The 13,601-nt window shown below is 41.1% G+C and overlaps 2 protein-coding genes across 3 annotated transcripts in view; one reads left to right on the top strand and one right to left on the bottom strand.

Annotated features, from left to right (window-relative positions):
- The window catches only part of LOC126389773 (myosin-10), a 667,776-nt gene that overhangs the window by 441,926 nt on the left and 212,249 nt on the right, over positions 1-13,601 (top strand). The gene's annotated exons all lie outside the window — the stretch shown is intronic.
- Positions 1-13,601, bottom strand: part of evi5l (ecotropic viral integration site 5 like) — a 60,987-nt gene that overhangs the window by 35,386 nt on the left and 12,000 nt on the right. For both annotated transcript variants that reach the window (XM_050043652.1, XM_050043651.1), the window contains exon 2: positions 5,853-6,249. In XM_050043652.1, coding sequence (XP_049899609.1) covers positions 5,853-6,094 — 242 coding nt within the window. In that variant the 5' untranslated portion in view covers positions 6,095-6,249. The remainder of the gene's footprint in view (positions 1-5,852; positions 6,250-13,601) is intronic.

Consider the following 13,601-nt stretch of genomic DNA (forward strand, 5'->3'; position numbering starts at 1 on the left):
TAAAGGTACAGTGTGTAGCATTAAAGGGGATATATTGACAGAAATGGTATTTAATACTCATAACGTTTGTAATGTTTTCATTAGTTTATTGTGACCTGAAACTCAGACTCCTTGTATTTTCATGAACTTGGACTACTACCTTGGAGCTGTTTATATCTACATACAGAGCAGTCCTCTTCCACAGAGTCTGCCATGTTTGTTCTACAGAGCCATTTGTGTTTTTGTGTTGCCCACTGTGGTTTTACACGCTTGGCACACAGGAGAAGTTTTAGTTGGTTTCAATTTGCAACCAACTGAAACTTCTTCCATTGCATTTTCCACCCACCTCTGCCACATCCTAAACACTGGACCTTTAATACTTTGTTTTACATACTGTACAGTACAAAGTCCATATTGTAAAGGTGGTTGGTGGAGTATGGGGCACTAGAGATCGGGCCATATTTCCAACACTCAGTTCTTCACTGCCTGCATGAGCATGCGAACTGTTGGTTTGTATAGAGATAAAAACAAAGCTTGTGACTTTGGTTTTGAGATAATAAAAGGCTCGTTTAGCAGAGGCATTTACTAGCCGAGTCAGAAAGTGTTTGGATCCGCTTTTAGGTCTGGAACCTCCTGTCTATGACGGGCTTGAGACGCACCCTCATTGAGGACTTGGCTCAGACTATTCTGATCCCGTTTCATTCAGCGACTGCATGCCTTTGCTGACGTTGACCCCAGCAGGATTCAAACCCTGGACCTTCCGCATGGACGATGTGTGCTCCAACCACTACACTAGGGAGGCCCAGCCGAGTCAGAAAGTGTCTTGTAATGAATTTCACAAATAACAATAACAACAAATAATAATGTTAAAGAATAGGTTGAGATTTTGGGAAAACCTTCTTTTGGTAGGAGTAAGATGAGGAGATCAATAACCACTCTGTCTGCACAGTAAATATGAAGCTACAGCCAGTAGCTTTTAAGCTTAGCCAGTAAGCCACTGCTCCCAGCCAAGAAGTAGTCACAAACATAACCCCTCGTTAAACCGTACCTTCTTGTTTTCACACCTTGGTTTTTGTGCAGATTAAACAAACAAGTTAATTAATAAGCTTTAGAGGTGCTTATTTGCTTGATTTTGTTACCTTAAGACAAAGCCAGGCTAGCTGTTTTCCCTTGTCTTTCTGCTAAGCTAAGCTAAGCTAACTGGCTCTCAGCTCTAACTTCATATGTCATGACAGATGATAGTGGTACTGAGCCTCTCACCTAACTCTTTACAAGATAGCACATAAGCGATTTCCCAGAATGTTTTTTGCCTTTAAATGTTTTTGATTTTTTATCCTTGTGTTCCTCAGAGTATGGGGTGGCAGGAACATGATGTGATTAAAGAGACCGCTCTTCATCCAGAGGGTGTTAGTTTCAGTCCCACTTTGACCCCGAATGTCTGCTTCTTTTAAGTCACTTGACTCCTACACCCTGCACTTTGACCGCTCTGCTCAACCATGTGATGGCTGGAAGAAGAATTGCACACTATGAGGCTCCTTACACAGTGCTCTACAGTGATTTACGATATTCTGAGTCCCTGCTGGGGTTAATAAACTCTAATCAAAACTACGCAAGTGTATTTTTCAGCAGTGGTGCAAACATGTGAACAGACATTTCCCCCAGAGAATCTGGCGCTCTTCGTTGTGTGGGATTAAACCTTACCTAACGCAGGGATTAAACCTTACCCTAGAATAGAAAAGTCACTTTCTAAAACATGACTGTGAAACCAGGTGATTACATATTACCCCAGAGGAAACAGATCCTGAACTGGTTAAATAATGAGCCTCTTGAAAGAACATAAAGTAGCATCCAGGGTGAATGTTTGATATCATCACAATTATATTGCAGTGATATATAATGTATGATGGACCCTGGATGCAATGGGGTTGTGAGTCTCAGGAAACAGACACTGATTAATGCTCTTTTTTTAAACCACTTCTCTTTATTTCTTCTTTTTGTTTAGGGGTGCCTAAATCCCTGTGTAATGAACTGCCTGTGTTTAATTGGTGGCCTCATCCCAGTCCATCTGTTCTTCCTCTTAAATCAAATGTTATAAAAAGAAACGTTGTAAGAGCATAAACGCTGTTATAGTGCCCAGGCAACACGTATTTGGATACAAATAGAAGTAAGTTGGTGATTAAAGACTTCACGTTCTACAAATGTTTTCTTGCTCTGGACAAACTCTGACATAATGACTTTCAATATAACTCGCAACATGCTGCCAACAATATTGCAATGTGAGTGCTGTTTGAGCACTACAGTATCTTGGGCCTCACCTCAAACCTGCATCTTATCAGTCTGCTATCTGTCTGTCTCTTTTGCATCCGCCAAAGATGGTCTATACGGAAGGTGTGTGTGCGCACATATATATACAGACACACAGTATATTCTTCTTTTATTTCTTTTGTGGTATGCCACTATGCTCGGTACAATAAATACTGCCTCCACCTGACCAAGTGTGATTAAACACAGAAAGGAAGGATCTTGAACCTGTATTGATGGATAACATTTTTTGAGGAGGCCCCTCTTTCATACGTTGGTGGGGACGTGCCCCTCGGTCCCCTGTAGCAGTTATGAGCATGCGCCCAGGCCTGGTTTAGTGATTTTCTTTTTATAAACCTCACCTATTCAGTGTTTTTCAAAACACTACCCTACATACCCATTTTTTGCTATCTAATGTATTCTTCCAAATGTAGGGCATGCAGATTTTGGATTCTAGGTCAAATTGACATTGGCTTGTGGTCATTTTACACAAATCCCTTTGCACTGGACTGTGTGCATACACACCTTGAACAATCACAGTGTTTCAAGCCCAAAGGGGTTTGTGTGTAAACGCTGCAAAATACATAATTACACTATTTCTCCAGAAATCACTGTGCAAGTGCAGCCTTACAGCACCTGAAACAATCCACAGAAACTTGATAAACCACTTCTGTTACATCACTTCTCTGTTTTTCATTTGTATGTTTAAATACATTTCGTCAATTTTAATTTTAATCTTCTCATGCTCAAAAGTAAGACTTAAAGCCTCACAAACATACAGCAGTTTTCTTGTATTTTCAGGTACTCTTGAAAATCAGGGAAAGATAAGCTCTTGCATGGCTTGTGATTTATTATTATAAGGTGATTAATTGATAACAGTCAGTGGTGTAGTTATAGCTGATGTGGTGGGTGCACTTCTAAGTGGATGGGTAGGTTCTATCTAGCTTTCTTATTTCTTGTAGCATCTATTGTCGTTTTACAAATGACCCCGAGAGATCATACCTTTCATCCCCTATAATGAAGCTGTAATTATCTCCCACGTTGGACCATCTCATTACTGAGTTGCTGTTTTAATGCTGCCTTCAACCCTCATTATTTTCTGCACTTGTAAATGCACTTTTAACTTGAAATATTTGTCTCTTCATTCATCTATATGCTTGAGCTTGAGTTTTTGTTTGATTGAAAGATTTTACTTCAAACATAAACTATATAAACTGTTCTTCTTCATCGTTGGGTCTTTAGCTAAACTATTCTTTATTTTAAGTTGCTTATTCACCCTACTTTATCGGGTACAACTAACCTGCACTGAGGTGACACAGTGTTTACTTTTGTCACAATTGTCACACATCCCCTTTGCATTACATCACAGTTATGTGACAGTTAATTTTTAACATGGGGGATGCAATGTAGCTTTGATTTTTTTGTGTGCACACATCATCAAATATGACAGCACAGATGTACAAAATTAATCAAGATAAAGAAAAATAGCAGGGCCTATACCTGCTGCCTTTAAAAACACAAATAATGCGGTAGTACTGCTATTGCAATACAGACAAACATTTTAGAGTATAAATAAGAGTAGTTCTGAAATAGCTGTGAAAATTAATCTTCGAGTCACTCTTATCCTATAGACATTTCCTTAGCCAGTTATAATTTCTCCTTACCTGTGCAGCCTTGGGCTGATAATTGGTGCTGCTGTTAGGTCCCTGTCCTGATACCTGCCTGGTTTCTCCCTGTCCCTCTTCTATCTATTGCAATAATATACATAATAAATGTGCAAAGCAAAATTCATAAATAGGAACAGTAGTGGTGACATAGCTGTGGAAATTAATCGCACAGTCACTTTTGTGCTCTAGATATTTTCTCTCAACCAGTTATAATCTCTCCTCACCTATAAGAACCCTGCATGATCATCCTTGCTGGCCTCTGGTCCACTGTCTCCTCCCTGACCCTGCTCTTTTTATTGTGGCAATAAAGATTAAAAAAATATGTGCAAAGCAATAGTAAGCACAAGTTCTTATTAAGGAGGAGTGGGTTTATTCCTAGCATGAAACCAGCTAGCAAGGTATTTAACATAGGTAACAGTAACATTAGTGTTCTTGTTAACTAGCTTAACTTGATATATTGGCATCTATTAATTAGTCATCATTTAGCTAACATTATCTACATGCAACAGCATTACTCAACTTACACGGTTTGTTTGGAAGAAACTGTGCAAGATTTTTTGCTTCTTGCTGGCTGCTTTGCCCAACATAGTTAACACAGCGGCACTGCCCAGTAACACACATCTCGTCAGTGCGATTGATTCTGATCACAATATGACAGCATGTGTATGCGCCTGGCGCCATATACTCGGTGCGTTTAAAGACGGCTCGGAAAAACACGTTACCACATACGAACGAATTGAATGGTTGTAACGGCTGTAAAAAGTGCGGGGAACGGAGGGCACAGATACGGGAAGTCTGGGGGATATGTCCCCTGTGTCCCCCCCTCAAATTACGTCTGTGCCTGCACACACAGATTCTAGATTAACAAGGGGGATGCTTTTTGGTCAATTTTCTTTTTTTTTAACAAAGAGGGTGGCATCCCTCCTCACCCCCCCCCTCAATTCAACCACTGGTTATTTCTTAAAGAAAATGCATCCAACCACATGGGTACCACCCCAAGATTCCAAGAATCATGCAAGAACATCAACTTCATAAAATATGCTTATCTCCTTCAGGTGCTACCTTTATTTAGTGTAACTAGAAGTTTAGTGGTCCTGATCTAACTTTCTCTACAATTGTTCTGTGATTTTAAACACAGGCAGACAAAGACAGGCCTCTCATTTCTGACTGATGACGGTTGATTTTACCCACTAAAGTCAAGCCCCCAGAAACAGTGCTGGGCTTTGAAGACAATTCTAACATAGTGGCCAAGCGGTGTAATTATAACTTTTCTAAGCGTGACAGCTGCCTCGACATAACTTGTTTCACTACCTGGATCTGATCCATTCGGTCCGATAACATTTGTGCTACTGAGCAACTTCCATAGGAATAAACAGGGCCCCGCCTCCAACACTGTATCCAGTTTTCTTTATACATGCATGGCTGAAAACTGCAATTAGCAAGCTCACTGAGTAAGCACCATGAACTGAAAACACTGCCTCCTGCTGACTTTTTTTTTTAAACGTTTCTAAGTAGTTTTAGAACCAGAACCTTGATAAAGGGTCTTAATTATATACTTGAAACGCTGACTGCTCCCAGTAGTGGCTTCCAAACGAAGATAGTAACGTGACGTGATAGTCACGAACAGCTTATTTTTTTATCGTAAAACTGTAAAAACTATTGGCTTTTGTTAATAATGTGTTCCTTGGCCTATTCAGTAACAACTGGTAACTGTATGTATTAAGCTAATTAGTGGGGCATGCTAACAACTGCATCTTGCATTAGAGCTGATTTGAACATACATTACAAACATAACATTTACCTACTCCTTCAGTATTATGGTTGAACCTGCGACTGTACAACTACAATAACTGTCTTGTTTTCACTCCAGCAGTTTAACTTGATAAGAAAAGCCATTGATCTCACCTGTTCTGCTCCTCCAGTTTGGCCAGCAGCTCCAGTTCATCAGGACTCAGGTTCTCTGAGTCTGCTGGGGAGGCTGCCGGTGCGGACAGCACTGCATCATGGGAAGATGAGTCTGGGCTGAGCACTGGGCTCCCAGTTGATGGGGGGTCTGGGTCCATGCCGGGAGGGGAAGATGGGCACTCTAGCTGAGGGGGAGCCCCACTAGAGCCCTCTCTTTCTGGGCTGCTGCTGGGTATAGACATGGTGGTGACAATGGAGTTGGATGGGTGAAGCACTGTGGGTGCGGTAAGAGGGTCTTCCAGTGCTCACTGCTGGTCTCCCCCCTTGGTGAGCCTGGCTGGTATCTGATTGGCTGCCTGGCAGGCCGTAGAGCCAATTTGATCAGAGGTCTTCAAACCTGTCATGGATGCAGAAAAAGCTCAATGAAAATGGGCAACGTGGTGGTTAACTTAGTGTCACCAAAACTAATGTGACAAATATAACAAAACCTGCGGCTACACAACACAACGCGCCCTGCTTTGTTACATTGTATGCTTAAAATAAGAGTGACAAATGACCATTTTCAGAATGGATTAAACGGGATTCTTTTTTTTTTTTTTTTTGATTAATCGTTTCATCTCTAAAATGCCCATCATAATTTAGCAGAACTTTGAGTGACGTCTTCAAATTTTGTTTTCGCTGACCAAAAGTCTAAACCTAATTATATTTCATTTACAATGATATAGCTAAAAAAAGCTCATTATTGCTTCATCAATGGCTTAAACGCTGCAATGATTCTTGCAAAATTGCTTTGCTGAATGACGCCCACCCAACAGACAAACACAAATGAGTCAAACAAATGAACAACTGAATGAGGAATCATTTGTCCCTGTGTACATACATCCTAATTCTTCACATTTTGTGCTCTCAAAGGTGTGAGATGTCATGTTCGACTTAATGGACTAAACACAAGTCACTGGCCAAACTTTTCCAATCCATACTAAGATGCCAATAATGCCCCTCTACACCCTGGCTCAAGTATCTGCTTTGAAGGAGTGGCCCTTAGTCACTGTGATGACATCATCCTGACTGAGAGCATCATGGTCCATCACTGTAGACTCAGCTAACAGAGAGCTGTTTTTCTTCACACTAAGATAGATGTTTGCCCAGTGATGCCTCACACAGAGACAGTGTTGTTGACGTGTAAATAAACTGTTGCAATCTATAACCACTGTGTTGCATTTCTTTCATCGCTATTAAAGGCAGCAAGAGATCAAACTTGTCAGCTGCAGTGTTACACGCATCATGACCTGATGCGGTGTTATTCAATTAACATCAGAGCGTACGGCTTTCAGGAGGACTGAGCCATGGTGACACCTCCTGAGTGTTTAATGTGCATTAAGAGATAATAAATCGATCAGATCATGAATAGATGAGATGAATAACTGTGTGAATTCAAAGGGATATGGCAGGTGTCACAGAGCTTATAAAGAGCTGAAGCTCGGGTTAGGAGTTAGGGGAGCTTTTAATCATTTCCCTTTTCATGTATACCCAGGTGTGAAAAAAGCCAGTAGAAAATGTTCGCAATTGTACTGTTGGTCCGAAGGCACTGTGAATACTCTTCTTTGACTGGAGGTTTTATGTTTGTGCCTTCAGAGTTAAAGTGGTTGCTTCTTGTGATTGAGAGCATACGCGGGAAAGGCATTTGTGTCTTGAGTGCAACATTTAACTCGCTAATGTTAGGCAGCACATCTAGACTTGGTGCTTTGCTCTCCCCCATCATGATCAACTTAGTAAATACATGCATAAGATAGATCAATCAATCAATCAATCAATCAATTTTGATGGCTGAAAATTGATACTGCTGCAATTACTGATTCTGCTTTCTACTGATTCTCTCTCGATTCCTTGATTCCTGATCAATTGGCATACATGTGACTTAGGTGTGCAAAAGCTCCACTGCTTAACTGTTTTCTTAACCAAAGAAAAAACTCTACTACGCCTGCCTGTGTGGCGCTAATGTTATTATAACATAGGATATTTATGCTCAGTTACAGACATGGTGCTTGGTTGTAAAGCAGTGTGAAATATTTGGCATTCCTTGAATTTACACCCGGAAAGATGCTCAGTCATATTGATGTTTCCACCCTTACTTGAAACTATCATTTCGCAGACATTACAAGCAGCACTGTCATCTTTCTCCATGCAATAGGCCTTTTTCACAGCAGACATTTTGAGTTGTCACAGCCGGTAAAGCTCAGGTGTTGCTTATAACACTAGCTGGCTCTGTTATATTCGAGTGTCCCAGTGAGAGTGATGCTGAGCAGGCATGCACGAAACAGCACCCTGACATCAAAGCAGCTACATGGAATTCATCATTCGTTTTATTGTTTAAACCTGTGCTTTGCCTACTGTGACAAGTCAAAATGTCTTCCATGAAAAATGCCTATCAAGCTATGTTTTGGACCGTTTCTTCCTCTCCGCCATGATGCCTTCTTGTTACAAGTTCACAGCAGCGTATACGCACGAGTTTCACGTCAATGTTTTGCAATGCCCAACTGTCAGAAAATGATCAATAAAGGGAACTGAGAAGCTCATATACAACTCCGATGGCTCGTACAGTTTGAAAACAACTCTCAACAGGAACCAATTTTGATTACCACCCCTACACACACACACACACACACACACACACTGTATACACATGCAAACTCTGCTTCTTTCTCTGTCTGTGCTACAGCTAGCAATCAGAGGGGACGCTGAGGAGGAGTTGTAATTGGTCAGAAGAGAAAATGAGCCAAAAGGCCAAGCTGCTGCTCTGTAATAGGGAGCAAAATGAGGAGCTACAGTCTGCTCCCCTGACTCTCCCTCCTCTGCATTATGGATGGCAGGCAGCTCTTTTACTGCGGGAGCCCTGTGGAAATTACTTCTGGCCACACACACACACACACACACACACACACACACACACACACACACACACACACACACACACACACACACACACACACACACAAATATACTCACACAGTGCAGCTGACCAGCTAATAATAACCCTGGAATATTGTGTATGGCACTTATACAGAGGAGAGAAATCCCAGACACATGAGCGGAGTGGCCAGGGGGTGCCACCGCCCCAGGGCCCACACTTAGAGACAAACTAGTAGGATTTACCTACAGCTGGCATCAAGAAATGTGTCAGCCACCTCACTAATGGTTAAAACTATGAACCAAAACAGAAAAGACAACTATCAAACCACCATGTTTTGAACAGACACATTACAAACACTAACATGAAGTAACGTTTGTGTGTTGAAACATTAACAGCAATCTTAACAAACCACTCAGTCCAGCAGTGGACATGATGGAAATGTGGGCCTTCACTACAATATGTTAGTACGAATCCTTGAATTGATCCACAGTGCAGTGTGTTTGTGTTTTTCTTTTCTTTATCAAGCTAGGTGATAAAGGAGAGGAGGCACAAATTGGGTATATTGAAACACAAGGAGTGTAAGAATAAGAAAAGTTTAATTGCGTCTTGTGCTTAACACAACTACAGGGAGTTTTAAAAAGGGACTGTGATATTATATAGTTATTATGTAGTTTATTAACGTGTTCGGATACACAAATGAGTAAAACATTCATAATTAATCTCCATGAACTTAAATTTTGTTTATAGAGAAATCAGTCAGAATGTGAAATTAATCTGTTGTTCACCACATCTCGGCCCCTGTCTGCCTGTGGTGTTGCAGAAGGTCTACTTTGTAGCCTATTTAAATAGCAGTGTTTCCCCTACCATTATATCAGGGGGGGCACCCCCCTGTTAACTTTAGCTCATCCGCACTGTAGACTGTCCGTGTGCTACACTGACTTTTCCCCCCACCCCTATAACTTAAGTTACTTTATAGATTTTGATTATTTATATTTTCAAAAAACACAATATATAATAAATCAATAGAGCTACCGCTTGCAGTATAAGATAAAGCAATTAAAATGAGCTCCCCCTTATCAGTTACAACATGAAAGTGATATTTACATTATTATCTATTGTTTATGGATATGGTAAGACATATTGTTATTATTATTCAATAGCTGTGAATTTTAAAATGACTTTATCAGAGGGGCCCCTTAAGAATGCTCCGCCCCCTCAGTGCTGAGAGTCTAGCTCCGTCCCTGCCTGACAAAAAATACACAACATATGCTCACAACACACTGCAACAAGAACAATACAGTTAATTGATCGACAAATACCATATCGAACTGTCCACGTATTAGAAAACTCAAAAACAGTGCAATGACGAATTGATTTTGGCCGTGTAATCCACCATGAAGGTTAAGAGCAATGTACAGATGCAGGCAAGGAGAGCAGAATAGCCTGCAGGAGAGGAGAGGAGCATAATAACAGTCTGAACAGGGAGAACACTGCATGGGGAAGAGACAAGGACCACATTCATGCACAGAAACCAGCCCAATCAAAAGAGCCATTAACAAGTCAATGAGACCAATCACATTTGTAAAAGGGCTTAGCAAAAAACATGAATCTGAAATAACATCCCTTTCATGTCAAATAAGTCCATATAAGCTCATGGTAAAACAGCTTTCCCCTAACAGTAGTTATTTACTCAAGTTACTCTGGTCAAGCTAAACTACCCTGATCTGGCTGAATTTGCTGCAACAGTCAGAGCTGACAACGTCCGTTTGCCTTTTCTTTTCAGATTAAAATCATCTGACAGACGGGGGAGCCTCAGGCAGTGATGCATCTGCCTTGACAGTCACATATTCGCCTCGAACCCAGCAGTGGAACTGAGGTGATCTCTATGATTGATAAGATTTATAACAGTGTCAAACACTTGTGAATGTTTTCACCTTGATCCCAACACCCAGAGAGCCTTTAATAAGTGGACAGTACGGCAGGCTCATGTTCCCAGCCTTGGCCAGTCTGTAATACTTTAAATCAAAGGCACAAGAGAGAGAAACCATACAATATATAAAACAATATAACAGCATAAAGGCCAGCTCTCTCTGGACAGAGTTCGAATTATTGTTGAGGGATCTCTCTACTGCAGATCCACACTGGGATTCAAGCTGAGTGAATGATTATTTTTACTGAGGTGCCACAGTTTTCTTCTTTCGATCAGGAGGATGGATCCATGATCCATGATACAGGATCCATGATACAGAATCACAATCCATCCATTAGTGGATAATAGTGTGAATGAAAACTGGATGATACTAAATTTGACTAATCAGAGCTCACAACTGCATTAGTTGAGTCCAGATGAAATCTAATCAAACCTCTTCTTCTGCATCTGTTACTTTCAAGCTGTGTATTCCTCTCAATGAGAAGCCAAATCTCAGAAAACCATTCTGACCTTTGCGACTTAACTTTGAGGTCAATAAAATAATTGCCTCCTTTAAACTTGTCACTTTGCTTATGGTGCTTGCTAAAGATGGTATGATTTGGCCTGGGAGACAAAAAATGAGAGTTCTGGGTTATGACTAAATGTTCCCTAATACCCTTGGTGACCAAAATTAGCAAGTACATGCAAGGTTTTTGAACGCGGGTAAACCCACTAAATATAGGCAATAGAGTCATTTCCCATGGCCAGTACATGAGTATGCCTGAATGTTTTTTTTTTTGGTATGTCACATTCAAGGTCACAAACATGCTGGAAAACAGGGCTAGTAAATAATGGAAAATAGGATGGAGGACAGTGACAATATCACAATGATTATTCCTTGTTTAAATATATCTGTTACTTATTCAGTCTTTAGGGTTAGGGTCATGCCTCCGGGATACTACCAGCTGATAAAGACACGTCATGACGCACGTCAGATGACGCTTCTGAAGAAGACTGAAGTGACAGTCGAAACATGTCAAGGTAAACTACACCTCCTTAAAACTCATTGTCTGAAAAAAAGAAACTTTCTACACTGAATCTAATTTGAGTAGACAAAATGAACCTATTTACACTTGCAATTTTGTCCAATCACAGCAACTTAACTGTGAAATGAGACTTTACTCCGGGAAGAGAGTGAGCTCTATGCCTGGGACAGAGTCATTTACACGTAAGGATGGGGGGAAAAAAATGATACAGCATAGTACTGTGATATTTTACATGGCAATATTGTATCGATACACGGACGCCAAGTATCGATCATTTATTAAACACATAATTCATGAGATACATAAGGGTAATAAATAGCAATATGTTGCAATATATTGCATCGCAATACTCAGCATATCGCAACAATACTGTATTGTGACCTAAGTATCGTGATAATGTTGCATTGTGAGTCCTCTGGCGATTCTCACCCCTTCACACAGTGACAGAGCTACCTGTTAACATCACATAGCTAAGCTTATTGACAGGGTTAACAACAGAATTGAGTCGTTTTGTGTCGATATGAGTTTGCTGGAGTCGTTTAACAGGTTTGTGTTGGATGCAAACCACTGTTGCTGTGTTACCTTATTCTTACCAGGAAGAAAGAGCAGGTGGAAAACATATACTAAATCTGTTGGAAACACTGGATACTCATAACAATAGGGTACAAATCAGAGCGAGCATTGCAAGTATTTTCACAATTTTCACCTGCCCCCGCAGTTTCATTGCAAAAAAAGCCTACGAACATCGCAACATGCATTGCAATTTTTTAGAGAAGCTGCCATGAAATCAGGTATTTAAGGCCGCTAAAAATCCCCCAAAAAGCCTGTGAAATCCTGGAGGGACTGACAGATGACTGCATCCATATTAGATCACATTTTTCCCACAGCCTTGAAGGGTTTAACCACTATCACAATTTACTGCAAAACAGCAAAAAAATAAGCAAACAAACAAAATCAATACCAGCTAACTTTATTTAAACTTCATGAAAATAGGCCAACCTTTGCCCAAAATAACAAAAATTGAGATTCTGTTGGGACAGGAATCTGGAGTTATCAATAAGAATGTCGTGGGAACTGCATTCAAAAAACACAAGTGCTATGAAAACATCTTAATCATCAGCCTATTAACCACGACAGTACAAAAGAGGAGATGCTTCAGAGCAACACAGAGAGCTATTCAGCTGTGTCACTGTGCTCTGACCACACTGTAAAAGGTGTGAGTCATGTGGACTACAGCCGAGTGCTTCCAAAGTGGGAGTTTTTCCTAGCTCCCTCACACACGCACGCACGCACGCACGCACGCACGCACGCACATACACGCACAGGGTAATGGAAGGACATAGTGAAGGTCTCTGACAAAGCAAAACATGCCAGATTTTCTGAGCTTGGCTGTTGCTCTGTGTATGACAGGCTTCCTCTAATGTCATTGTGTACTTGGGAGAAACTGCAGAGGACTGTGACAGTCGAGGGGGGTTAAATTTTAATCCATATTTAAGTGGATTACAATATGTGTATTTACAAGTATGTATAGTGTGTACGTGCGACATGAAAGGTTACCGTTTAGCATGCACACTCACATCTGCATGCTTGGTGTATCCGTGTTTATATTCCGTGTAGTTCCACCTCAGTATGTGCATGTGTTGACACACTGTTGTGTGATAGATGCATGCCCAGTTTTGAGTGTTCATGTTTAGTCTGTCCTTGACTGATATCGCCACACACAATTATGGTATTGTGTAAATTCTACGCCTGAACGCATCCTCTCCAAGCTCTGACTGTCTACTGAAACAGACAGCGCTATTGTTTCCTCCTCTGACCCCCCCCCCCCCCCCCCCCCCCCCCCCCCCCCCCCCCCCCCCCCCCCCCCACACCCCACCACCCCC

Source organism: Epinephelus moara, chromosome 5 (genome assembly GCF_006386435.1).
Source record: "Epinephelus moara isolate mb chromosome 5, YSFRI_EMoa_1.0, whole genome shotgun sequence".
NCBI lineage: Eukaryota > Metazoa > Chordata > Actinopteri > Perciformes > Serranidae > Epinephelus > Epinephelus moara.